Source organism: Caretta caretta, chromosome 15, assembly GCF_965140235.1.
Source record: "Caretta caretta isolate rCarCar2 chromosome 15, rCarCar1.hap1, whole genome shotgun sequence".
Classification (NCBI taxonomy): Eukaryota; Metazoa; Chordata; order Testudines; family Cheloniidae; genus Caretta; species Caretta caretta.
The window spans coordinates 9,026,472-9,051,921 of NC_134220.1; the positions used below are offsets into that span (position 1 = coordinate 9,026,472).

At 49.2% G+C, this 25,450-nt stretch overlaps 1 protein-coding gene across 4 annotated transcripts in view; it reads right to left on the bottom strand.

Annotated features, from left to right (window-relative positions):
- KSR2 (kinase suppressor of ras 2) overlaps nt 1-25,450 on the bottom strand; it is a 293,238-nt gene that overhangs the window by 75,984 nt on the left and 191,804 nt on the right. For all 4 annotated transcript variants that reach the window (XM_048821591.2, XM_048821588.2, XM_048821589.2 and 1 more), the window contains 4 exons: nt 24,805-24,846; nt 22,948-23,014; nt 13,316-13,364; nt 10,432-10,799 (listed from right to left, as the gene is read on the bottom strand). In XM_048821591.2, the coding sequence (XP_048677548.1) occupies nt 10,432-10,799; nt 13,316-13,364; nt 22,948-23,014; nt 24,805-24,846 (526 nt within the window). The remainder of the gene's footprint in view (nt 1-10,431; nt 10,800-13,315; nt 13,365-22,947; nt 23,015-24,804; nt 24,847-25,450) is intronic.

The following is a 25,450-nucleotide window of genomic DNA, read 5'->3' on the forward strand; positions in this document are numbered from 1 at the left end:
AAAATGCTTCCAGGCGGCATCTAGTTTGCAGACACTTCCTGGGGGAGGATGACCCTGCGACTCCAGCCAGCTTGGAGATTTACAAGTCTCCCGCGCGTTTGAACTCCTCACGATGACATCTCTGGGCACACCATCAGACTGCTAATTAAGCGCCGCTGTTTTTCTTCACTGCTTAAAAAAACGAATAAACCCAGAAGGGAACAGTGGTGGGTTAGGGATGCACTGGTTCATGTCAGGATTTCCTACGGATACAGCTCTTCTCCAGGGGGCTTGACAAAGCTAGGCTGGAAGCAGCACCACTCAAATGCAGCCATCTGGTGGATTCAAGGCACCCGCCAAGCAAATAATGGGCACGCGTTGCACTGGGGGAGCAAGGGCGCTGCAATAAACCCCTACAAGCACCTTCCGATAGTACAGGAAACGAGGAGACATGGCACCTGAAATGTCTCATAGCAGGGAGAGTCTTGCTCCTCCTCCCAACTTATAAAAGGTCTTGTGTGACGAACCCCCCACAGTAACTTGCTTGGTACCCAGTGTAAATTGGGATTTGCAGTTCAGGTTGCAGGGAGTCTAAGCACCGGGTTTGCAATATATAATCGATTTAGCCTATCTCCTCCAGTTTTAGAATCATAGAATCATAGAATCATAGAATATCAGGGTTGGAAGGGACCCCAGAAGGTCCTCTAGTCCAACCCCCTGCTCAAAGCAGGACCAATTCCCAGTTAAATCATCCCAGCCAGGGCTTTGTCAAGCCTGACCTTAAAAACCTCTAAGGAAGGAGATTCTACCACTTTTTTACTTGTATACCTTAAAAGAAGATGGAGTGCTCTTCCGAAATCACTTCCACAAGAGTATCCCATAGGACCATCGCTGCTGCTCAGAACTGTTACTGAAATCCCAAAGCTTCCATCCTGGAAAGCCTGAGTTAAAGGACAAGCCCACACTTTTTGCTCCTGCTAGGACAGGGGTGGGCAAACTTTTTGACCCGAGGGCCATATCGGGGTTGTGAAACAGTATGGAGGGCTGGGTAGGGAAGGCTGTGTCTCCAGAAACAGCCTGGCCCCAACCCCCTATCCGCCCTCTCCCACTTCCCGCTCCCCGACTGCCCCCCTCAGAACCCCCAACCCATCCAACCCCCCCTGCTCCTTGTCCCCTGACCGCCCCCTCTTGGGACCCCCTGCCCCTGACAGCTCCCCGGGACCCCCAACTCCTTGTCCCCTGACCACCCCTTCCCAGGACCCCTGTCCCTAACTGCCCCCCAGGACCCCACCCCCTATCCAACCCCCCCCACTCCTTGTTCCCTGTCCCCCCCTCCCGGGACCCACAGTGACCCCACCCCCTATCCAACCCCCCCCCCCCCGTCCAGATGTGGCCCGCGGGCCATAGTTTGCCCACCTCTGGGCTAGGAAGTGAAAATATTGGTTGGTTGGTTGATATTACATAGACACAGTCCAGCCTAGGGAAGAAAGGATTAATGCCCATAATGCCAGAAAAAATCCCCTATGATTTTTTTGTAATTGACTCCGACTGATGGGATTCTTGATGACAGGCCTCAGAATAAAGCCAAATCAAGGTTACCACCTAGCCATGCAGTGCATGGAAGTTAGATGACATGCTACTGAAATACTTTATGGGATCTTCTTTCCATCACTCAGCCTCCCATCCCGGCTGCTAATTAGTGGTGCATAATGATTTCCATGTCATTAAAGCATGCTTGCGTTGCCATGAGGGAAGATCATAGCAAATACTCTTTTCATCTTTGGCGGTTTACTTGATAAGTCACCTATGAGAAGGAGGCCTGGGTCTCCTGATATTTCTGTGGGGCATCCATAATTAATTGAGAAACAGTAAGAAGTACCTGAGCGTAAGATCCTTCATTCTGATTGGCTTTTCTCAGCTGACTGCCATCTTTCTACAAAGAGAGACATCCTTAGTGACAAGGCTAGCATGGGAGCTCAGGGTAAGAGAATGTAACCCCACTTCCATCCTGCTCGAAGGAAAATGGTTGTGTTTAATATTTCATCAAAATGTTGACTGTTTAAACACTACACTTCCTTCTATGATTATTTAATCAGCATTACTGCAGGGACCAGGAGAAAAACTTGTTTACAAACTCCAGTGTGGGCTTGGGGACTGGAACAGTTTTTATGGTGGGGGTGCTGAGAGCCGTTGAACCAAACTAAACCCTGGATATGATGGAACCCACTTCCAGTCTGGGGGGGAGGGGGCGGCAGCCCACCCCGCATTCCCAGTTCCAGCCCCTATGACATGGGTTTGCCATACTGTGCCATGTTTGTGTGTATTTTGTGGTTTTGGGTACCACCTTGAGTGGATTCTGGAATATGAGGGTTGTTTAAAAAGTTACTTTCAAAATCCAATTCACAGGTCACATGCTTCTAAGCACGTTCAACCTACAACCAAAGCGCATGGGTCTGCTTTTGTAAATGCTTCTTATGTCATTTTGTATTTTCAGGTTTACTTGTTATTGCTCTTCAGTGCTCTCTTGCGTCTTCCTCGACCATTGTGGGTGCTCCTGGACTATGAATCAGGATACACCACCTTTTGCTTCCTCATGCCATGCAGTCTCTGACAGAAACACAAGCAGCAGTCAGTTCTGCTCTCCGTTACTCCGCTGTAAATCTGGAGCAGTTCTGGATGTACACCGGTATGTAGGCCTGAAGAGTGTAAGGTCAAAAGGTTCAAACCCAGGTGCCTAGAGCTGGCTCCTAACTACAAGTGGACTTGTTCTCAATCGTGCTAAACACCGTCAGCTCCCACACAAGCCAATGGGAGTCCGAAGTGCTCGGCAAACTCTGGCCCAAATCTCATATTTTCTTCATAACAGATCAACTGCTCAAAGGCTTGTTCCCTCCTGCCAGCAGTTTGCAAAGCTGGGGATATCGTTAGATTCTTAAAAAGGCTTCAGTGAGCATGAATATTTCCCCATAGTTTTCTGGTCAAAGCTTAATGAGACACAGAATGAAGAGGGAACAGTAAATATTCACATCTCCTCTTTCTGACTAGAAGAGCCTAAAACTCTGTCCTGCAGCTCTGTAACTCCTGCGACCCTCCCTCCTTCAGTGAGGGCTGGAGCCAATACAGTGTCATTACCATCATCAAATACTGATGCCTTGCCCTTTTAAAGACCTCCAAGCACTGGAAACCCATCAATCACGATTCGCAACCCCCTTGTGGGATGGGTAAGTGCTGACACATGGAGGAGTGGGGGAAGTCAAGTGACTTGCCTGAGGTCACCCATGGAGGTCAGTGGCAGAGTTCAGCAGGACCCCAATGGCCAGCACCTCTCTCCCATCCTACACCCCAGTCTCACCACTAGACATTCCTAGCGAATGTTCTGTGTATTTGTGGTGCGGTTGCATTAAGGATTTCATGGTGCAGGCTCTCTCTTTCAAAGCCTGCAAAAGGAACTTGGAATTTCTCATCTGCAGTATAAAGATTTTTTTAAAAAAATTCCTTCAGTTCCACAGGGCTGAGGAGTTTGATGCTGTTTCTCTTTTGTGGTTTCATACCATCTATTATGCAGTACTCAGGACACTCCCACTCATTCTTGCTGATGTCAAATTAAGATGAATGTTAAATGTCCACACTGTTCATTACCTCCGGGAAAACCTATTAGCAGCTCTGATGGAAACTCTCGTAGGAATTACCACCACATTGCTCCTGAGAGGTGTCAAATCCAAATGCTGGTGCCATGAAACAACTGAGTATAATTCCTTTCCTATATGGGTAATAGTGCTGCCTTGTTAGATCAGTTATATTCAGAGACATTTCAGGAAACAGAGAGAGAAGTAGGATAGTCTAGAATAGGAATAGCCAATTACTTTTTCTCAAAGTCCAAATCTCTTGGTCAAAGTATAGTCACGGTCCAGACTTCAGAGAAAAATCATAAAAAACCAACAATTATAATAAGAAGTAAATAAGATTTCAGGGTCCTTTCAGAAGCGTCTGGAGGTCTGGATTTGGCCCACGATCCGTCTATTGACTACCTCGGTCTAGAAGCTAAAGCACAGAACTGAGTCAGTCTTTACCACTGACACACAATGAGTTCACAGGCAAATCACTTAACTTCTCCCATGCCTCAGTTTCCCAGCAGCGAGACGGTCTGATAAAAGCACCCTAGGCTGTAGTAGCTACTGAACTTTGTTGCAATGTCACGTGTGCACAAAGCTTGCAAAGCTCGTCTGGTTTGGTACTGAAATGTCCCCCAGGTGAGGGGGGAGAGACCTTTCTGCTGACCCTGGAACACCCCCCACACACAGGCTATGGAAAACGTACAGAGACACACACAAAAAACTTCTGCCTTGTGTCCTGCACCACAGATTTCGTTGCTCTGCTGAAGCACCCTGCTCGGAAGCCAAGTGCTCTGAACACAGGGTCGGAAAACGAGATTTCTTTAATAGCTGGGAGATGTTTGTTTTCAAATGTAGAGAAACGTTTCCTACCTGAGTAGCAAACACTGTGTGACCAGGAAGAAAAAGGGGCTTTTTAAACAGCAACTGACAGTCACCTGGAGTCGCCTGTGTGTAGGGGCCATGGCTATATGAGGGAAGCGCTGAAGGAGGCCTGCTGAAGCCAATCCGCACTCTATGGATGACAGCCTGTTAGGGTTGCCAACTTTCTTCTGGCACAAAACCCAACACCCTTGCCCCGCCCCCGGCCCCTCCTCTGAGGCCCTGCCCCTGCCCCACCCCTTCTCTGGGGCCTTGCCCCCCGCTCACTCCATCCCCCCTCCCTCTGTCACTCGCTCTTCCCACCCACTCTCACTCACTCGTTTGCACCGGGCTGGCTCAGGGGGTTGGGGTGCAGGAGGGGGTATGGGCTCTGGGCTGGCGGTGCAGGTTAGGGGGTGGGGCCACAAATGAGGAGTTCAGGGTGCGGGAGAAGGCTCCAGGCTGGGGCAGGGGGTTGGGGTGCAGGGGGTCAGGCTCCGGGTTGCAGGAGGGGGCTCCTGGCTGAGACTGAAGGGTTCAGAGTGTGGCAGGGAGCTCTAGCCTGGGGCAGGAGGTTGGAGTGCGGGGCGGGTGCAGACTCTGGAGTGGGGCCAGGCATGGCCAGGCAGCTCTGCACGCTGCCCCGCCGCAGGCACCGCCCTGGCAGTTCCCATTGGCCGTGGTTCCAGCCAATGGGAGCTGCAGAACCAGCACTTGCAGGGGGTGGGGGTGGGGGAGGGCACCATGTGGCACCTCCTGGCTGCCCCTACACGTAGGAGCCAGAGATGGGATATGTCACTGCTTCTGGGAGCGGTGCAGAGCCACAGCAGGCAAGGAGCCTGCCTTAGCCCCACTGCGCTGCCGACCGGACTTTTAACGGCCTGGTCAGTGGTGCATCTGTACAGCCTGTGCCCTGAAGTTCTGCATATCCCTGCAAACACTACCCCACCGGGCACCACCAGGCTGCTTAGATGTGGGAATCAGGTAAGGACATTCAGAATTTTTCAACTGATTTTATCTTTAATGAGCCCCAAGTGGTAAGTAAGCCATCAAACTGACATCCCCTGAGCCCAGCACTGTGCCTCTATCCCTTCCTGAATGCACTATCTCCTCGCTCCCTGAAGGCCACAGTAAGAACTTTATTTGCTTCTAGGTAAGCCTGTTAAAAGAAGAAATAAAACCTTGTCTCTTTGCCTATGAAGGGTAAATCTCCTGCACAGAGATCACAAATATTATGTTGCTATTAAGGATGATACCTGCCCTAAACCTAATCCAAACAGGACTGGGGAAAGGCAGATTTAGGCTACACAACACAGTCACCTGCTTATATTAATGAGTCCAGGACTAAAAACAATGGCTCTGATTGGATCAGATACTTTATTAGATGAAGTGTTTTCCCATTGATACTAGTTTCCTTTTTAGTGGCTAGGAGTCAAAATACATGCAGGGAATACACATAGGCCCCGACCCCCGCCATGCACAAGCAAGAAATGCACGTATGCACCCACCGCCGCAATGCACATGCAGGTAATGCGGGTAGGCACCCGCCCCCGCAATGCATGCCCTGCGGCAGGAGCACAGGGTAAAGCAGAAAGCTCCTACAAAGGCTTCCCTCAAAGCTAGCTGAGAAGTTAGTTATAAATACTCTTCAGTGTCACCTCTCTGCTCTCCGTGTCCTGGATCCTGCCCAATGCGGCCTCAAGCCAGGGAATGAGGTTGAACAGCACTGATCCCCCCGTGGATGATCTCCTCCAACCCACTGACTAATTTGTCTGGGCCTCTCTGCGCCATTTGATGCCATGGACCACCAAACCTTCTGTCCAGACCCATACAGGAGGCAGGGTGAACAGAAATACCCTGGCAACGACACAGAGCTTTCCTCTCCGACTGAACCCATCAAGAGCAACTGCTCCAGCCCTTGCAAGTGTCCCTTGAGACTCAGATCCACCCCTGCCCTTCCCCATGTCTGCATGAAGCCATGGGGAGCGGCACTCAGACAGCAAGGGCTGAAGCATCAGGAGCTTGCAGATGAAAGCCTGTTCTCCCAAGCTTTGTGACCGCCCTTGGTCATTTAGATTCATTCCTTAACAAGCCCCACTCTTGTGTCATGTGATGCCACTGATTCCACAGCCAGGGCGCCCCTAAGCCCCCATCCAGAGCCTGGAGAGGGACCCAATATGGAGAGGAACGGGCAGGAGAACAGAGAAGGGGGCCATTTAGGGATCTGGGGCAAAAACTGGGGATTGGTCCTGCTTTGAGCAGGGGGTTGGACTAGATGACCTCCTGAGGTCCCTTCCAACCCTGATATTCTATGAGAAGTCTGGAAACAATGGAGGAAATAATGGTTGTGTTACAAATATGATTAAATCTAGGATTTGAATGAAAATTCACTGGGATTCATCTGCAAATAATCTTCTCCCCCGGCCCCCTGTACCTTCCCAAACTATCCAGCCCAGTCATAATAAAGGACATTTACAGAGCACATAGCACAAGGGTGCTGGAGCACTCCACCATCCAGCACCATTACAAGCAGCTGTAATTTTAAAAATAACCATACAAACCAACGGTACCAACCATACAAACCAATTCAGCCTCGTTTGTACACAGAGTAAAGTCAGTTCCAGAAGTCCAGTGCTGGCACACGAGGGACATGAGCTCTATTTAGGGCAACCCAATAAAGCTGTACTTTGACCTTAAAAACACAGGGGAAAAAGCAGATCCGAAAGCTCTCCAGACCCAATATTAATGCATCAAGCTACCACAGTGCACATATTTATTTTGTCAAGATGTCAAAACCGGCCCCTCGCTGGGATTATATAAAAAGGCATTAGGACAGAAAATGTTTTGTAGCTAGAAAAATATTACATGAGTCCTGATATTAAATGGAATCTAAATGCTGTGCAAATACGCATCCAAAGGATTTCATTCAACAGTATTCGTATCAAAGGGAGAACAGACACAGGCCACGTCCACCAGTGATTGGAAGGGCCGATTCCATACAAAGTAACACGCCAGCATGGCTTTGGACACTACAGAAATGGATCAACATGGGTTTTTAATTTTTGACTGAGTACTTGCTTACAGGTCAGAGAGCTGAAATCCAGTTTAACTTCACTGCCAGGGTTTATGAGGATTATTCCAGGCAAAAATAAAGGCATTTACTTTTCATGTGCCAAAGATGATTTTTAATACCATCTGCAGATTAACCCAACCCTGCTTTCATCACTTGCCACTGGGGAAAGAGACACGTCCCCCAAACTAAATTAGAGATGTCAACAACTTCTGGGGCTTTTTCTGTTTCTCCAACCCTCTGTACCTTGAACGGCAGGACATGCTCCTTCGAGCTGCCCCTCTGCCTTCAAAGCGAGTGCTGCATTGCAGGTAAGTCCCCCCTGTGCAGAGTGCCAGCCGAAGGACTAGGCATTGCGTCAGTCCTCCATCAGCCCTATTTTGAGGGGATCCACTGGGCCATAAGTGCTGCATGGCCTTGGGGCTGGCTTGCTGCACACATCCAGCATCACCAAGGGTTGCAAAGATCAGCAACCCACAGTGACAACTCCAGGTGGGAGACATCCAGGCCTGAGTCTCCTCCTTAGCATCCAGAACTGGAGGCCTCTCTAGGATCAAATTGAGATCTAGACTATCCCCCAAGGGCCAGTGTGGGACTGTTCCCTACGGTATGTTGTTTAATCTGTGGTGTCCCAAGCAATCGGGCTCTGAACACTTCCCTTGGGAGAGGAGTCCAAAGTCTCACTTTGAAGAAACTATACCCAATATTCACTCAAAGTTTTCCCTCTCCGTCGTACCCTGCTCCAGTTGTTCCACCCCCGCTCTTCAGATTGCCCTGAAAAATTCTTCTCTTCCTCTCGAAATACTCAAGCCACCTGAAAGACCATGTTTTAGAAAGACAGAACGCTGAGGCAAACGACAACTTAACTAAACAGAGCAAGAGCAGCAATTGATAACAGCAGTGCTGGACATGTGGTATGGTGTCTGCCTCTCCTAGCATTACATTAGGTACAGCACACAAAATGAGCCAGCAAGAACCCCTTCTCCCCAGTGCCTGATTATTCAATTGAACTGGGATCAATCAATCTGGGAATGGGCCATTTCAAGGGAGATCGGGAAAGGGATGAGGAAATATTTCAAGGCTAATGGCTCTGTGAAGCTTTCCAATGTCAGCGCGTAATCTGGGATTTTGAAATTCTGCCAAGAGAAGTCTGGAAATGTAGCCTCACCTTGCAGGAACTTTTCAATGATAATTTAGTCTGTGGAAAGATTTGATGCCGAAGCCCCGAGTGCTTCCTGCTAACAGAGCAGCCTTATAGAGCTTGTCACATGAGGGAAGCCATCCAATAAGAAGATAAATTATTTAATCGTATTGCACAGCGAGATTTGGTGACCACTGAGTAAGGGCTAGGAGAGGAAAGTGGACAACTTGGACCAGGTTTTCAAAGGCAGAATCCCTTCTAGCAGGTGCCTCTAACAGGTGCATACATTCTTGTGCCCTCTTTTTTTATGTATTTGTTGTTTTTTTTTGCAGCTGTAGGCAGGGAGGTCTGGGGGAATGAGCACAGGGTTAGGAGTCAGGAGGTCCTGAGTTCTAATCCGGACTCTGCTACTGACTTGTTGCGTGGCCTTGTGCACATTACTTCACCTCCATGCCTCAGTTCTCCCATCTGCTACATGGGAACAATGTGTACAGACCTATTTCTTGGGGACATTGTGAGGATTCATTGGTTAATGTCTGTACGGTGCCTTGAACATGTAAAGTGCTATATAAATGTATTATTATTGTATAGAGACTGGCTACCGCCTGCCTCTCTGCTAGGGTGAAGAAACTAATCCAGTCTGAGCATCAATAATTGTGTAACTACCCACCCATGTCATAACATGACCATTGACCATGTAAATATTGGTTAAATATTATAGGGTGATTATTTTCTGTTTCTAAGTTGGACCCTTTCTGTGATGGCTCACACAGCATTATAGGGGAACCCAGATACACAGTATTTGCTAGCTTTCATTGTAATTAGTTTGGGCCCTGCCATACCCTCCTGAGGCATGGCCCTCAGGAGATGGACCAGGAAATTCTGCCATGTTCACTATTAAAAGCTGTGGTGAAGGTCACCACACCCATGGGGGTGCGGGTGACCTTCAAACCCAGCAGAACCTTGAAATCAGATGCTTGAGAATATTTCACAACACCAGCAAAGCACCAAGTTATCTGTGGAACCGGAGGGCAGTCTGTTGTCCTTACACAGTGGCAAACCACCACATAGTCAGCTGGCTTACATAATTAGCCCTAATTCCAGCAGAGGCGCACCATTCATATGCTAGTTTTCAGAAACTGTCATCGCTTGGCTTCACACACAAGACAAGCGGATAGCACAGCAATTCCATCAATTGCATTCAGAGGTCTACGCTGCCATTCACACCCAAAGCGTGTGACGTCCCTCCTAGTTCAAGCCAACAGCACTTCTCGCTCATGACCAAATTCAGAAGCCTTTACAAGGTACTAATCAGCATAGTCTATACTGGGCAGTTCAGTTGTCCAAGGAGGTCCAAAGAGGAACCTACAGACAGCTGTAACATACCAGTGGCTGGCTCCTTGCTTTCAATTACATCAGCCAGAGTTTAGCCATCAACTCCAATGCAGGCAGGACTGATCCCTAGATCTTTGGTTCCTCAAGAAGAGAAGCACGTGTCCCAGAAGATGCTAGAGCCTCCAGATCCTCTAATCTCAGATATCACAGCCACATATACAGGTTCCAAAAGCCCAGGCCTCTCTCCGGTGTGCCAAAGCATTATCTCCTGCATCTCAGCCAGGAGAAGGCCATGCCCTGTATTATAGGGCCAACATATCCCAGGCCCTCACTAGGACTGCGTGGGCTACTGCATAGCTTTGATGGCCTGCCCCGCATGTTCTTTAATGGATTAGTGACAGCTGCCCAGTTTGGTGGCAGAGTCCGCGGCTTACCTAGTGATGATGGCGAGGTGGGGAGGGCTCATGCAGGCCCCCATGAACAGCACCACATTCTCGTGCCGCGTCTGCCTGTAGGCCATCACCTCCCGCTTGAAGGCCTTCAGCTGGTCCTCGTTGTCCCTCTCGATGTCGATGAGGCGTATGGCCACCTCGCCATGCCAGCGACCATGGAACACCTGGCCGAAGCGGCCTTTGCCGATCAGCTCTCCGATCTCCAGCTGCTCGAAGGGGATGTCCCACTCCTGGAGGAAGATGCTGGTCTGGCTGGCCTTGCGTGGGAAGTGGCGAGCGGAGAGGAGGGAGAGGTTCATCTCCTCGAAGTCGTCCTCAGACTCTTCGGCCTCGTCATTCCCCTCCTCGTTCTGTGGGGAGACAAACGGGGTGGCTTACCTGAGTGGGGTCAGCCAGCATCATTCTCACAGCCTCTGTGCATGTAGGGAGCAGGAACATGTGTTTCCACTACTTGTCAATGATCACCCACTAAACCAGGTGGAGCAGCTCCCAGCAATGCAACCATCCTGGCCACAAGCTGCCTTCCAGGATTGCTTTTTGCCAGAACATGTGTTTCTAAGAACCCAGGCATGCTCAAAGCCACATCCTGGGTATGCCCTAATCCCCACCTCTCCCCTCCCCCGATTCTTCCTCCTCCTCTGGTTAGGTGGCAGATGGAGGATTTGGAAGACACCACAACGTCAAGGCAGTCTATTAACCAGATGGCAGGGGAACTCGGAGAGGAGGTGCCAGGTCTCTGCCGAGAAGGGGATTAGCTAGTGTTGTACCAGCGCTTCTTGGAGGCTGCTTGAGAGTGAGGGGCTTGGGGATTAGCATTAATAGGGGACACAAGCAGAGCCCAGGAAAGCTGGATTGTATGAAAACCTGCCAGAGCTCCAGTCTCTAGCACTCCTTCCGACATGGAGAGAAAGCTACCAGGTTCACGTGGAGAGCACCAGAAAGCTCGCAAGCGACTGCCTGGACCTAGCCAGATTGTGCTTTGGGGCACTGGAAAGGGGAAATGAAACATTTGTTTGCAGTGAGTCTCCATGGAAACTTGCACAGTGGCAAACGCTCAAAGCAAGAGGTTGAAATGCAACAGCGTACTTTCTTGGATAGCTTTTCCAACACCAGCACTGGAGCCTGCAAAGCTCAGCCTCGCCTCGCTAAGATTCCCCACGATTACTGCAGAGTAATTGCAGATTGAAACTCTCTCAGAACTATCCTGAGTTTCTTTCTTTATAAGATGTCTTAGCAAGTTTTGTGTAAATTTGAGAGGCTAATCCCCTACACCCACACACGAAATACAGGTATTCCTATACAGACTATACTGAAATATAAATATATTATTGGCCAAACTTCTGCTCTTGTTAATACTGGTGCAAACTGCCTTCAACAGGGTAAACAAGAGCAGAATTTGGAGCATATGAAAAAAAATCCCTCGGAAGAACAGTAAGTAGACGATCAGACAGACACACACTATTTCCCCATGTTTATTCCCCCCCCCCCCCCCCAAATACACCCCCCCGCTGTTCGTCAGACGTTCTTGTCAAATGCTGGAAATGGCCCACCTTGGTTATCACTACAAAAGGGGCCCCCCCTGCCCTTCCTGCTGGTAATAGCTCACCTTACCTGATCACTCTCGTTACAGTGTGTATGGTAACACCCATTGTTTCATGTTCTCTGTGTATATAAATCTCCCCACTGTATTTTCTACTGAATGCATCCGATGAAGTGGGCTGTAGCTCATGAAAGCTTGTGCTCTAATAAATTTGTTAGTCTCTAAGGTGCCACAAGTCCTCCTTTTCTTTTTACTATCAGGAGAGACAGATACTTGAGATGATCAAATATGATTCATGGGTGAATTTTGCCATTGTTCATTGTTAATTAATTCAAATAATTTTTCACTGCATTCAGTACCCTCTGGCAGATACACACATTACTGTGATGGACAGATTGACTTGAAGGTAGCCATGAAGGGACTTTGCTACTGTAGTTGCTTTTAGGTGGAAGGCACTCAGGTATTGTAGTGATCTATAACAGACAGACAAATTCAAGGATTTACAAATACCAGGGAAAACTAGAGAGATTGAGGCCAGAATGTATCTATGTTATTTTACTAATTTCTGATGTTACTGTGACACATTTGAGGTCTGATCATCTGCTCTGTTGCACTGATGTAGCATCATAGAAGTGAATGGAGTTACATGGGCATAAATGCAACATGCATACATGCAACTGAGCCGAGAATGAGGCCCTTTTGCTTTCAGGATGGGACTTTTAGAAGTGCCTAAGTGACTTCAGAGCACACGTAACATTGAAAGTCAGTGGAACCTGTGCTCCACAATCACTTCGAGCCTTAGGATGGTTTTTCAAACATGCCTGTTAGATCTATGCTCTGCACCTGGTCTGAGCAGAGACCCACCATTCTGGTATCTGTTATGAAAAGCTTAAAAGTCTGTGTTGACCCCCTTATACCCTACCTCCCACTGAGCTACTGGGGATAGCAAGGAGGCAATTCTCCCTCCAACCTGGTTCTCTGTTCCCACTGCTGTAATTCCGCTAAAGCCAGCATAAGTGGGAGTAGAATCTGATCCATCCATTAATTCAATTGCAGGCCAGCTCACAGTGGAGATGCAAATTTTATGCCAGCTTCAGTGCAATGGACTCTGAGATGTATAGAATAGAATGGTCCATTAAGCACAATGCCAAGGCCAGCCAGCTCCATATAATTGTCTCTGAGAAGAGCTATAGATCATAAAGGGGGCAAGATGCCAAAACATTAGGCCGCGGCAGGGTCTTGTTTTAACAGAGTTCAGGTCGTAAAGTTTTCCTTTCATTCTCCAAAGGAAATGAAAAGCCTGCGGTAGCATCGCATGTCTCTTACCTCAGACGTTGGCTCCACTTCAATTTGAAGCAATGGATTTCCTTCAAGGCTGTTAAAAACAAAACAAGTTAATATGACACCACGTGCAAGGAACGTTCCCTACGTTCTGTGCCCCGACACTGCACAGCAGCCCCAGGACATGGCCGTAAGCTCCAGCTTCCCTCCAGCTCAGCCTCTCGCAAGACAAAAGAAAATAGCGTGCAGGAATCTCGGGCTTTCTACATGCCTTGCTGACATGCTAATTTCAGAGACAGATCTGAACGGGCCCCTCCCCTACCCCTGTCCCAATTACCACCACCCCCCGCCCTCCAGTTAAGAAAGTTCCAACCCCAGTTCTGTGGCTTGAACCCATCACCAGTTAATATAACAAAGGGGTCTGAGAACCAAAGGATGCCCCTGTCCTAGGAAGGCGGGAAAGTGCATAGTTCTCTCTAGCACATGTACTGGGAGATGAAGACACAGGTGAGCCCATCTCTTTGGCATAAGAGAAAAGAGGAATTTTTTTTTGACTGTCATAATTTTAGAACTTCTGGGTCACCAAAAAGGGAGGATTGTAGAGACTTCCTATACAGCTTGGATACTAGCTCTCCATTGCACCTGGTAAGCAGGGCTTGGAAACAGAGATCGCCTTTACAGTGTTGGACGTAATTATGATGTCACTATGGTGCCTCGGATAGGCTGCGAGTCTGACATAGAATCATAGAATCATAGAATATCAGGGTTGGAAGGGACCCCAGAAGGTCATCTAGTCCAACCCCCTGCTCGAAGCAGGACCAATTCCCAGTTAAATCATCCCAGCCAGGGCTTTGTCAAGCCTGACCTTAAAAACCTCTAAGGAAGGAGATTCAACCACCTCCCTAGGTAACGCATTCCAGTGTTTCACCACCCTCTTAGTGAAAAAGTTTTTCCTAATATCCAATCTAAACCTCCCCCACTGCAGCTTGAGACCATTACTCCTCGTTCTGTCATCTGATACCATTGAGAACAGTCTAGAGCCATCCTCTTTGGAACCCCCTTTCAGGTAGTTGAAAGCAGCTATCAAATCCCCCCTCATTCTTCTCTTCTGCAGGCTAAACAATCCCAGTTCCCTCAGCCTCTCCTCATAAGTCATGTGTTCCAGAACCCTAATCATTTTTGTTGCCCTTCGCTGGACTCTCTCCAATTTATCCACATCCTTCTTGAAGTGTGGGGCCCAAAACTGGACACAGTACTCCAGATGAGGCCTCACCAATGTCGAATAGAGGGGAACTATCACGTCCCTCGATCTGCTCCTTAATGATGTTTGCTCCGTAGGGCCCTGATCTTGCAAAGGCCAGCCTATACTCACAGGAGTAGCCCCACAGAGCTACCGGAACCATTGAGGTGAGTAAAGGTCCTCACACACGTTACTCTTGCAGGACTGGAGCACATAAGAGTCCCAGGTGCTGCCAACTAACTATTAAGCCATATCCTGTGGTCCTTGGTGAGGTTTTACTCTGTCCTTACACCAGGGAACTCCTGTTGACTTGAGGGAGTTTGCCTGAAGAAGGACAGAACAAAACACTGATTAGGAGCCTTGGGGTCTTGCCCAGGAACAGTACTGTATGAGACTGGAAGCCCTTTGGGGCAGGGATGGTATTTTTGTTCTGTGTTTGGACGGCACCTAGTGCACTGGGATCGTGGTGCATGCCTAGGTTACTACCACAGTGTCAGTAGCAATAAATAAGGATTCACAGTAAGGAATTCACAAAGCAGTATTAGCAGTAACAGTGTGGATCGTTGGTAGTACTAAAGGATGACAGTACTGAAAGTAGATACAACGGAGATGGTTGGTGAGAGCAGGAAAGCAAGGGCTTGGTTAGCCTAGCCCAGGCCCCATGGGCATTCACATGCCATAGCCCTGCCTGTCCTCCTTAGTGTAACTGCTATTAGAGTATCAGAGACCATGAAAATATTTGTTTCTGCAAACCGCTGTTATGCACTGCTCGGTTTAAGCTGAATTATATGAAGCTGCTGATTCAATCTTACACTTGTATGTTACTGTCAGGCCTTGTCTACATTGGCAAGTTTCTGCGCCGTAAAGCAGCTTCCTGCGGTGTAACTCCCAAGGTGTGCAGACTGCCTAGCCACTTAGCGTGCAGAAACGGAGCAGCTGCAGCGCTGTAAAAACACCACCCCGACGAGAGGCGTAGAGCTTTCTGCACCCTGGTCGATTACAGTGCTGCAACTGGCCTCCAGGAGGTGTCCCACAATGCCTGTTCTCGCCTCTCTCGTCATCGGTTTGAACTCTACTGCCCTGCCCTCAGGTGACCAATCGCCATCCCCATCCCTTAAATTCCTTGGGAATTTTGAACGTTCCCTTCCTGTTTCCTCGATGATGCATGCAGTGGTCTCAGCGCATCTTTCCTGATGACCATGCCTGCTCCACGCACCAGGCGATCCCCTGCTTGGAGCAATGCCGAGCTGCTGGACCTCATCAGCATTTGTGGAGAGGAGGCTGTCCAGACCCAGCTGCGCTCCAGCTGTAGGAATGATGATACCTACGGACAGATTTCACGATGCAGGACAGAAAGGGGCCATGACAGGGACACATTGCAACGTAGGGTCAAAGTGAAGGAGCTGAAGAGCGCGGGAGGCAAACCGCCGCTCCGGTGCTGCGACCACAAGCTGCCGGTTCTACAGAGAGCTGCACACAATACTCGGTGGCGACCCCTGCTCCACTGCGAATGTCCCCTGTGGATACTTCAGTGGCTCGCGTGCCAGTCGAGAGTGGACCGAGCCAGGAGGAGAAGCCTTGAACAAGGATGGGGAGGGGGACCCAGAGGCAGAGGATGACTCAGAGGTCAGAGATTCATGCAGCCAGGAGCTCTTCTCTACCCCAGAGGAGGCTAGCCAGTCACAGCCGTCAGAGCTTGGAGAAGCGCAAACAGGAGAGGAGGGCCCTGGTAAGTGGCTTCGACTTTGGGAATCGCTGAAGCGAGTTGTCAGGGGCAGGAGGGTTGCAGAAAGCAGGCTTGTGTCTGGATGATGGACGTACCACCACATGCCTAGTCTGAGCGGTGGAACAGGGTGTGGATTGACTCCCTCACTTCACGGGAATCTGCCTCAGAGATCTCCAGGAAACTCTCGCTGAGATACTGGGCAAGCCGCTGCCGCAGGTTCTTTAGCAGAGCTGCTTTGTTTCTTGCCCCATGAAGGGTAACTTTCCCTCACCACTCTGCCATCACTAGGAGGGGGGACCATTGCTGCACACAGGCAAGCCGCATAAGGGCCAGGGCAGAAGCCGCAGTCCTGGAGAAGACCCTCCCTTGATTCCATGCTCACCCTCAGCAACGAGATAGCTTCCATAATGAACACAGCCTGTGGAAAATGTGGGGACAGTAATGATTATAAAGCCCCGCGCACACAGTGCCGGCTCTCCAAGAGCCACGTGCCCAGTGAACAGTACGGTCCTGGAACACTGATTTCCCCTGCGGTTACTCACCATTTTGGGGGTCTTATGGCTCACGTGTGCTTGCCTGGGGTCAGCCAGTTAGTGACAGGTGTGTGAATAGTGGCTGTGTTTTAAATCAGTGGTCTGTGTGCTGCAAACAATACGGCTTCTGTAAAATGTTGCATTTTGGCTTCTCAGATATGACCTTGGGAGCCCAGCCTCCCTCTTTGTTATCACTGGGCAGAATTAGAAAGCGGCCACGAAGAACTAATGAGGACTTTCTGTGTGATGTCATGATGCACTTCGCGGCCAAAAAACAAGAATTGAAGGAGTGGAGGGACAGCGAGAAGAGGGACCAAAAGGAGAATGCAGCGTGCCAGAATGAAGCCACAGAGCGGCTCTTAAACGTTAAGGAGCGCCAAGGTGACATGCTCCAGGCGCTACAAGCATTGCAAACCGAGCAGCTCCGCGCCCGCCCTCCCCTGCAGCTGCTGTCGCAAAACTTTCCCATGTGCCCCCCAGACACCGCCAACACACTCCTATCAACCTCCTGGCTCCACTCTGTACCCGTTGCATTCTGCTCCTGCCCCATCGGAGTCCAGCCCTGCAGACTCCCAGGACCCGCTGCACTCAACACCCGTCCCCCTGCACTTTAGCAGTTTAGCCCTGCTGAAGTACGGTATCCACTGCACTGTACTCCAAAGGACAAGGTTGGATAGGATACCTGGACATACACAAATCTTTAACCATCCCGGACCCTCCCTTCCTCCATCCCCCTCAGTGCTGATGTGTATTTTTTGTTTGTCCTACTCCTCCGGTTGCTGTTTTTTAATAAAATAATTGTGTTGGTTTGAAAGCAATCTTTATTCCATTCATTGAAAGCAAGCAGAGCCCTGCAAAACAACTGGCAATATTCTTACACCTTCATAGTGCATCATCTGCACCAATCACAATCACCTCCTAGCATTACAAGCACTGCATTCCCGAGCACAGCAACAAATATTAGTGGCTTTCCGCTTCCAATTGCTGCCTCACGACATCCCTGATCCTTATGGCCCTATGCTGCACCCCTCTAATAGCCCTGGTCTTTGGCTGTTCAAATTCAGCTTCTAGGTGCTGAGCCTCAGCGGTTCAGCCCTCAGTGACACTTTCCTTCACAAATATTATGGAGCGTTCGGCACATGGCTATAAGCATCAGAGTATTGTCATTGACCAGGTCCAGATTCCCATATAGGCAGCACCAGCGGGACTTTAAACAGCCAAAAGCACACTCAACCATCATTCTGCACTTGCCCTGCCTGTTGTTGAACCACCCCTTGCTGGTGTCAAGGTGCCCCTTGTATGGCTTCATTAAGGGGCAGGCGGGGTCTCCCAGGATCACAACGGGCATTTTGACTTCCCCTACAGTGATATTCTGGTCTGGGAAGAAAGTCCCTGCTGGCAGCTTCCTGAACAGACCAGCGTTCCAAAAGATGCACCTTTCCGGACCAGCCTGCGTTAAAGTCCGTGAAACGCCCACGGTGATCCACAAGTGCCTGGAGAACCATTGAGAAATATCCCTTCCAATTAATGTACTTAGTGGCTAGGTGGTCTGGTGCCAGAATTGGAATATGCATGCCATCATCGCCTCTCTGCAGTTAGGGAAGCCCATTTGTGCAAAGCCATCCACAATGTCACACACATTGCCCAGAGTCATAGACTCATAGACTTTAAGGTCAGAAGGGACAATTATGATAGTCTAGTCTTACCTCCTGCACAACGCAGGCCAAAGAATCTCATCCACCCACTCCTGTAACGAGCCTCTGACCTATGTCTGAGCTACTGAAGTCCTCAAATCATGGTTTAAAGACTTTGAGGTGCAGAGAATCCTCCAGCAAGTGACCCGGGCCCCACGCTGCAGAGGAAGGCAAAAAAGTCCCAGGGCCTCTGCCAATCTGCCCTGCAGGAAAGTTCCTTCCCGACCCCAAATATGGTGATCACTAAACCCTGAGCCCGTGGGCAAAACTCACCCGCCAGAGACCAAGGAAAGAATTCTCTGTAACAACTCAGGTCCCACCAGATCTGACATCCCATCACAGGCCTTCGAGCATATCTACCGCTAATAGTCAAAGATCAATTAATTGCCAAAATTAGGCTATCCCATCATATCATCACTTCCATAAACTTATCAAGCTTAGTCTTGAAGCCAGATATGTCTTTTGCCCCCACTGCTTCCCTTGGAAGCCTGTTCCAGAACTTCACTCCTCTGATGGTTAAAAACCTTAGTCTAATTTCAAGTCTAAACTTCCTGATGGCCAGTTTATAGCCATTTGTTCTTGTGTCCACATTGGTACTGAGCTTAAATAATTCTTCTCCCTCCGTGGTATTTATCCCTCTGATATATTTATAGAGAGCAATCATATCTCCCCTCAGCCTTCTTTTGGTTAGGCTAAACAAGCCGAGCTCTTTGAGTCTCCTTTCATAAGTCAGGTTTTCCATTCCTCGGATCATCCTAGTAACCCTTCTCTGTACCTATTCCAGTTTGAATTCATCTTTCTTAAACATGGGAGACCAGAACTGCGCACAATATTCCAGATGAGGTCTCACCAGTGCCTTGTATAAGAGTAGTAACATCTCCTTATTACTGGAAATATCTCGCCTGTTGCATCCAAAGACCGCATTAGCTTTTTTCACGGCCATATCACATTGGCAGCTCCTAGTCATCCTGTTATCAACCAATACTCTGAGGTCCTTCTCCTCCTCTGTTACTTCCAAGTGATGCATCCCCAGGTTATAACAAAAATTCTTATTAATCACAGTCTTTCAGAGTAGGATGAGATTAATGGCCTTGCACACTTCCGTCAACACGAGTCCAACAGTTGACTTTCCCCACTCCGAACTGGTTAGCGACTGATCGGTAGCAGTCTGGAGTAGCCAGCTTCCACAGTGCAATCGCCATGTGCTTCTCCAATGGCAGGTCAGCTCTCACTCTCATGTCCTTGTACCACAGGGCTGGGGCGAGCTCAATACACAGTCCCATGAATGTGGCTTTCCTCATTTGAAAGTTCTGCAGCCACTGCTCGTCATTCCAGACGTGCATCACGATGTGATCCCACCGCTCAGTGCTGGTTTCCTGAGCCCAACAGCGGCGTTCCACTGTGGTCAGCGCCTCTGCGAATGCCACAAGCAATCTCGTGTCATACCTACTGCACGTGGGGAGATCAATGTAGCACTCCTCTTGCCTTTGTGGTTTAAGGAATAACTCCACTGCCACTCGTCATGTGTTAGTAAGAGCGGGCAGCATATTGGTCAACAGCACAGGATCCATGCCTGCAGACCGAAGAGGCAGAGCGCGCAGTACACAAACCATTGAAAGATGGCACCAAATGTGGATGGAAGCACAGGGATTGCTGGGATGCGAAGCAATGCATCACGGGGCATTGGGATAGGACCCAGGATGCCCCGTGACCCCCTTCACCTTCCCACAACTCTTAGCGGCAGAAGAGAAAGAGATGCTCTGGGGGATAGCTGCCCAGAGTGCACCACTCCGAATACTGCTGCAAGTGTGAACATGCTATTGCCCAGGCAGCTGACAGCGTGACCATACAACAGCGGTGTCCCTTCAGCGCTCTCTGATCGGCGCTGTAACTGCCAGGGCTGTAACTCTGCCAGCGTAGACATACTCTCCGTTAAATCCCCCAGGTCCCTCTATCACAGACCGCTGAATCAGTTTACTTCCAGTGAAGAGACTGCTTTGCGTCCTCTCTGCACACTCTAGTCTTTGGTCATTCCTTCTGGCTCCAACTTTAGGTATTTTACATTTCTGGAGTCTACTTCTCATTTATACCTAGACTATTTTGCCAGAGCAGAGTAAAGGGGTCTTAAGTGTCAACGAGAATCGGGTCTCAAGTGTTAAATGTGCTGGGGAAACCTTTCAGAGGAAAATTTTAAGACAAGAACTGACCACCCTGTCATGTGCCAATGTAAATTTAGAGTTACTCCACTGGAATCAATGGAGTTATAGTTGCACAGAACCAGTATAAATGAGAGGAGAGTCCTGAGAGTTTAACTGGCAGAAAACGGTAGCAAATACCAGCCTAACACACAACCATATTGTTCTATCTGTTACACCTGCTGTACAGCCAGGTAAGCCGGTTTCCGCACCTGGCTTTTAACAATACCAGTAATAATATACCACCTATTTCTAATAGTGCATCGATTCCAGCCGGCTTTCCACATCGATTCAGTGCTTCTCAACTACTCTGGCGGTAAATCCAGAGCAACATCCCTGATGCCAACGCACTTACTTCAGTTTCATTGGTGTAAGTGAGATCAGAATCTGGCCCAAAGCTTTACAATTTCTCCACACTCCTGAGCTTACTTTACTACAACATACCTCTGATGTGAATGTATTTATTTATGGACCAGAAGGCAGGAGTGACAGCTGTACAACCCGTCTCACGAGGTCTAAATAGGCTTGAAGGAAGCAAGGGGAATTTGGGTGTAAGATCTCCATCTCTCTCCTGCATTGGCTTGAGTTGCAAAGTGGACTTTAACCTCTAGTTTGACTCAGACACAGGCTATCAAATAACCATCCTGGCAGTATTTGCCAGGCCACCACCAGCTCTGCCTGGGTCATTCAGATGGCCTCACTTGGACACAGAAGAAATTCTTTAGCCCCCGCAACAGAAAAGTGTGGGCAATCCTGATAGAAACTACATTTCTGTTTGGGCTGAGATCTTATCTGCTAAATTTCTGAGTTACATAATCCCCGAAAACTGGAGTTTATAAAAAGGAATGGCAACAGCTCCTGAAATTTAACAGCGCTGCTGGATGCTGCTAATGCAACCCTGATCAGATTTGCCAGGAAGATCTTACGGAACACTGAGCTAAACAGGGAAAGCAGCCACAAGTAAAAGCAAAAACAAAGGCCACTGGGGACAGCTTTTCCTAGCTGCCAATTATATACCAAGTTTCAGGAGCTGTTTAGACACCTAATGCAAACTTTAGGGATCTTAACAAATATTATTGGTGGAGCTGGGCGTGCTGCTTTTATTAAGGTTATCCAATGCTTCCTGTTTTCAATTGCATAGAATTTTTCCAAACTTTAACCATGTGGCTGAAGTGGATCACTTGATGACTACCCGTTCTGTTCATTCCCTCTGAAGCACCTGGCGTTAGTCACTGTCGGAAGACAGGATACTGGGCTAGATGGACCTTTGGTCTGACCCACTATGCCTTTCTTATGAAGTTTTCCATGATAGGCGTCTGCTTCGGAGAGTTTGTTTGTTTAATTTCAGACAAAACGGTATAGCCGTTTCTGAGAACGAGGCTAGGGGAAAAAAGAATTGCACCCTTTTCTTTGAACAGCTCTCACGTCCCTGTGCTTTGAAATAGGAGTTTGAAATCTGGCAGGAGGCTGGCCTGGCCTTTGTGTCAAGAATGTGCCTTTTGCCATCTCTGCAAAAATACACCCCAATTTGGCCAAATTATAAGCCCTTGGAAAACTGTTAGTTTGCACATGCTCAGGAGAGACTTCTTAGATTTTTAGCCCCTCAAATCTTTGAGGATCCCATCCTCACTGAGCATGCTCAAGTCTCTCACAGCTCCTAGTGCTGACCAGACTGCGCATCCCCACAGACCAACTGAACACGCTCCATCCCAGGGCTACAGGGGCGAAGCCCGACTTTCCCTGTAATTGCTGCTCCAGGCTGGGCACTGGAACAGATTGCGGGCAACCCCCTGCCGGCCCCCAGGCAGTGTGGTGGAGGAAGCCGCCTGATTCGAATGCAGAGGGAACAAAAGCCAGACCATGGGAGGGACAGGAGTAAATTACAAGGTGAGACTGGACTGGACGGGCAAGGAGACTGGGAGCCAGGATGGAAGGGGAGGCTGGGACTGCGTACTCCATGTGCCTCTTTAGCTCAATCTTCACATCTTAGTGCTGTTAATCCACAGGCAACTGACAGAGCTCCTGTCCCCACTGTGATCATTCTGACCATTCCCCTGGAATACTGGTCCTAGTCGGACAGCAGGATCCATCGGCACAAGTCTGCCTATCAAAATAAACAGGTTTGCCGCTTCCATGAATGACCTTTGCACAAAGCAAGCAGGCAGCTGTCAGTCACACAACCAGTGAAGGGGCTTGTGTCCCTAGCAGGTGTCCAAAAGCAAGGGTGCAAGGGAGTGAAGACCACGAAGTGAAGAGGAAGTAAAAAGACAAGGCAAGAGACCCACTTACATTGGATTAGAATTCACTGGGTGAAGGATAACTTGAGGTGCTCGGGTCGGTGTCTCAGGCACAACATCTGAAAACAAAGGAGAGCAGAGTGTGAAAACAGAGAGGGAGACATGCTGTAGGTAGAGCAGAGCTGCCCTGAGTTTAGTTTCCAAGTTAGGAAGTTTGTTGGCAGGGCGACAACCATTATTTCCTGGGGTTTCCCCAAGTCCCTGGCCCACAATCTCTTCTCACTCCCCAAGGTGGCATCACACCTGCGTAAGGGAGAGGAGAATCAAGCCCAGTCTCTCTACTTCTCTCTTCTATCCCATCTCAGAGCTGCACCCAAACCAAGGCCAAGCTGACATCAGGGGGGGAGGGATAGCTCAGTGGTTTGAGCATTGGCCTGCTAAACCCAGGGTTGTGAGTTCAATCCTTGAGGGGGCCATTTGGGATCTGGGGCAAAGATTGGGGATGGGTCCTGCTTTGAGCAGGGGGTTGGACTAGATGATCTCCTGAGGTCCCTTCCCACCCTGATAGTCTATGATTCTATGACATCAGCACTGCCTCAGCAGTGACACCTCCAATCCGTCAACCAACCAACCAGCGGGAGGAAGAACTGCCTCTGAGAGGGGAAGGCCCAGCCAGCGACAGGAGACCAGGATTCAGGGAAGAGGGAGAAGGAGAAAAGGAAGTCCTGTTTCAAAGTGAGTCAGGTGAAGGCAGGGGAAGGGCCCTGGAGAGGGCGGGGAAAGCGGAGAAGGATGGCAGGGGAGGAGAAAGGGAAGAGAGGTTGTCGCGAAAGAGAAACTATGGGATGAAGTGGCGACATCCTGGCTCCCACTGAGCGCGGCCTATAGGCCCACTTTCCCACAGCACTGCACCTGCTGGACATCTGGGCAAAGCAGGGATAAAAAGCTACCACGTCAGGGTGCTCCACATCCCTCAGCACTTTGCACTTCCTTGCACAAGCACCCGGGACTCCACAAGGAACAAAGCAGTGGAGAATCAGGCCACTTCTGGGTTTGACAGAGGCAGTTGGTGTTAGACTGGTAGGGAGACCCCCTGGAGGATGGACAAAAGACCTTGAGAGACTCTACTAGTTCCTCTGGACCTTATAGTCGGTAAAGAAGGCCAATGAGGAGCTTCTCCGGCTGGCACTGCCTGCCTTGGTTTAATGTGAAGTTCACCCTTCACGGTCACACCCAGAGGAAGCAGATGCTTCCACAGCTACTTCTTGCCCTTGGCAAGCTTCTCCCTTGCATCCTGCGGCTGACCCGCCCCTCCCTCCCACGCCATGGCTTACAGCCATGTGTGCTGAACGTCACATCGATGTTCTTCTCTAGGCTCAATAGCTCAACTGACAGTCACAAAAAACAAACCTGCCTAGGGATGGATTTACCCATCAAACAACTACCTGTTTCTTACCCTCACAGCTTCCCAAACCTCCTGCCACCTGCCCTCAATCAGGGCAGGGGAAAACCCTCCAAACAGGGCTTCCCGCCAGTTCCTTTTCCTCATCTAATACTACATTTCTCCTCCACACAGAAAACCCTAGCCCTGAGGACTGCCTCAGAAGAGGCCGGCCCACTTGAAAAACACTGCAAACTCTTGGGTGAATTTACTCGCTGTAGGGTGAAACTCACCCCTGTGCAGAAAGCCAGCACAAAGCACAGGTGCCATTCACCCCCACACCGCCATATTCTGAGAGACTTAAGCAGACCCTCTGCACAGGGGATGAATTTCACCCTCAGTAATTTAGTCAAATCATCCTCATATTATTCATTTCTAGAAGGAACACACCCAAAACCCCTCCCCACCCTTTAAGTCCCAGCTGATTACGTTACGGCAATTGATTATGATCACTTTGAAATGACTTACCTGGGAAAATGAACTGCTGTTTGTACTTGTAGTAGTGGGAAGCTTGCAATGGAGAAAGGAAGAAGTTAAAAAAGTGAGCAACGTCAGGGCAACACAGCACAATTGGAAGGGTGGCATCTGTAAATCTCTATGTCCTGTATCACAGAGCATCCAGCTTCTGCTGGACCGGGGAGGAAGAGACCAGAATTGGGCATCTGATTCCACTGTCCCACATGGCAGCGCAGGGCATGGACTTGCCGTCAGTTAAATCTCTCACAAACACGCCCCAGTTCCTTTGTGTCTGTTAGTTAGGGTAGGTCTACGCTTCAAACTGAAAATGTAAATTTCAGCTTGAGGAGACATAACCGCGCTAGCTCTAAATTGAGCTAACGTGCTAAAAATAGAATGTAGGGGGTAGCTGCCCCAAATGCATACCTAGCATCTTAGACAGGTGTGAACTCGGGTGACTAGCCCCTCCAGTCACCCATGCTCCTGCGGCTATACTCTATTTTTAGCATGCTAACTCGATCAGAGCTAGCGTGGGTATGTCTCCTCGAGGTGGAATTCACACCTCCAACTTGAAGTGCAGACATGCCTTTAGACTGTAAGCTCCTCAGGGCAGGGACTGCGTATTTTGTACCTTGTGCAAATGCCAAGTCTGTGGACG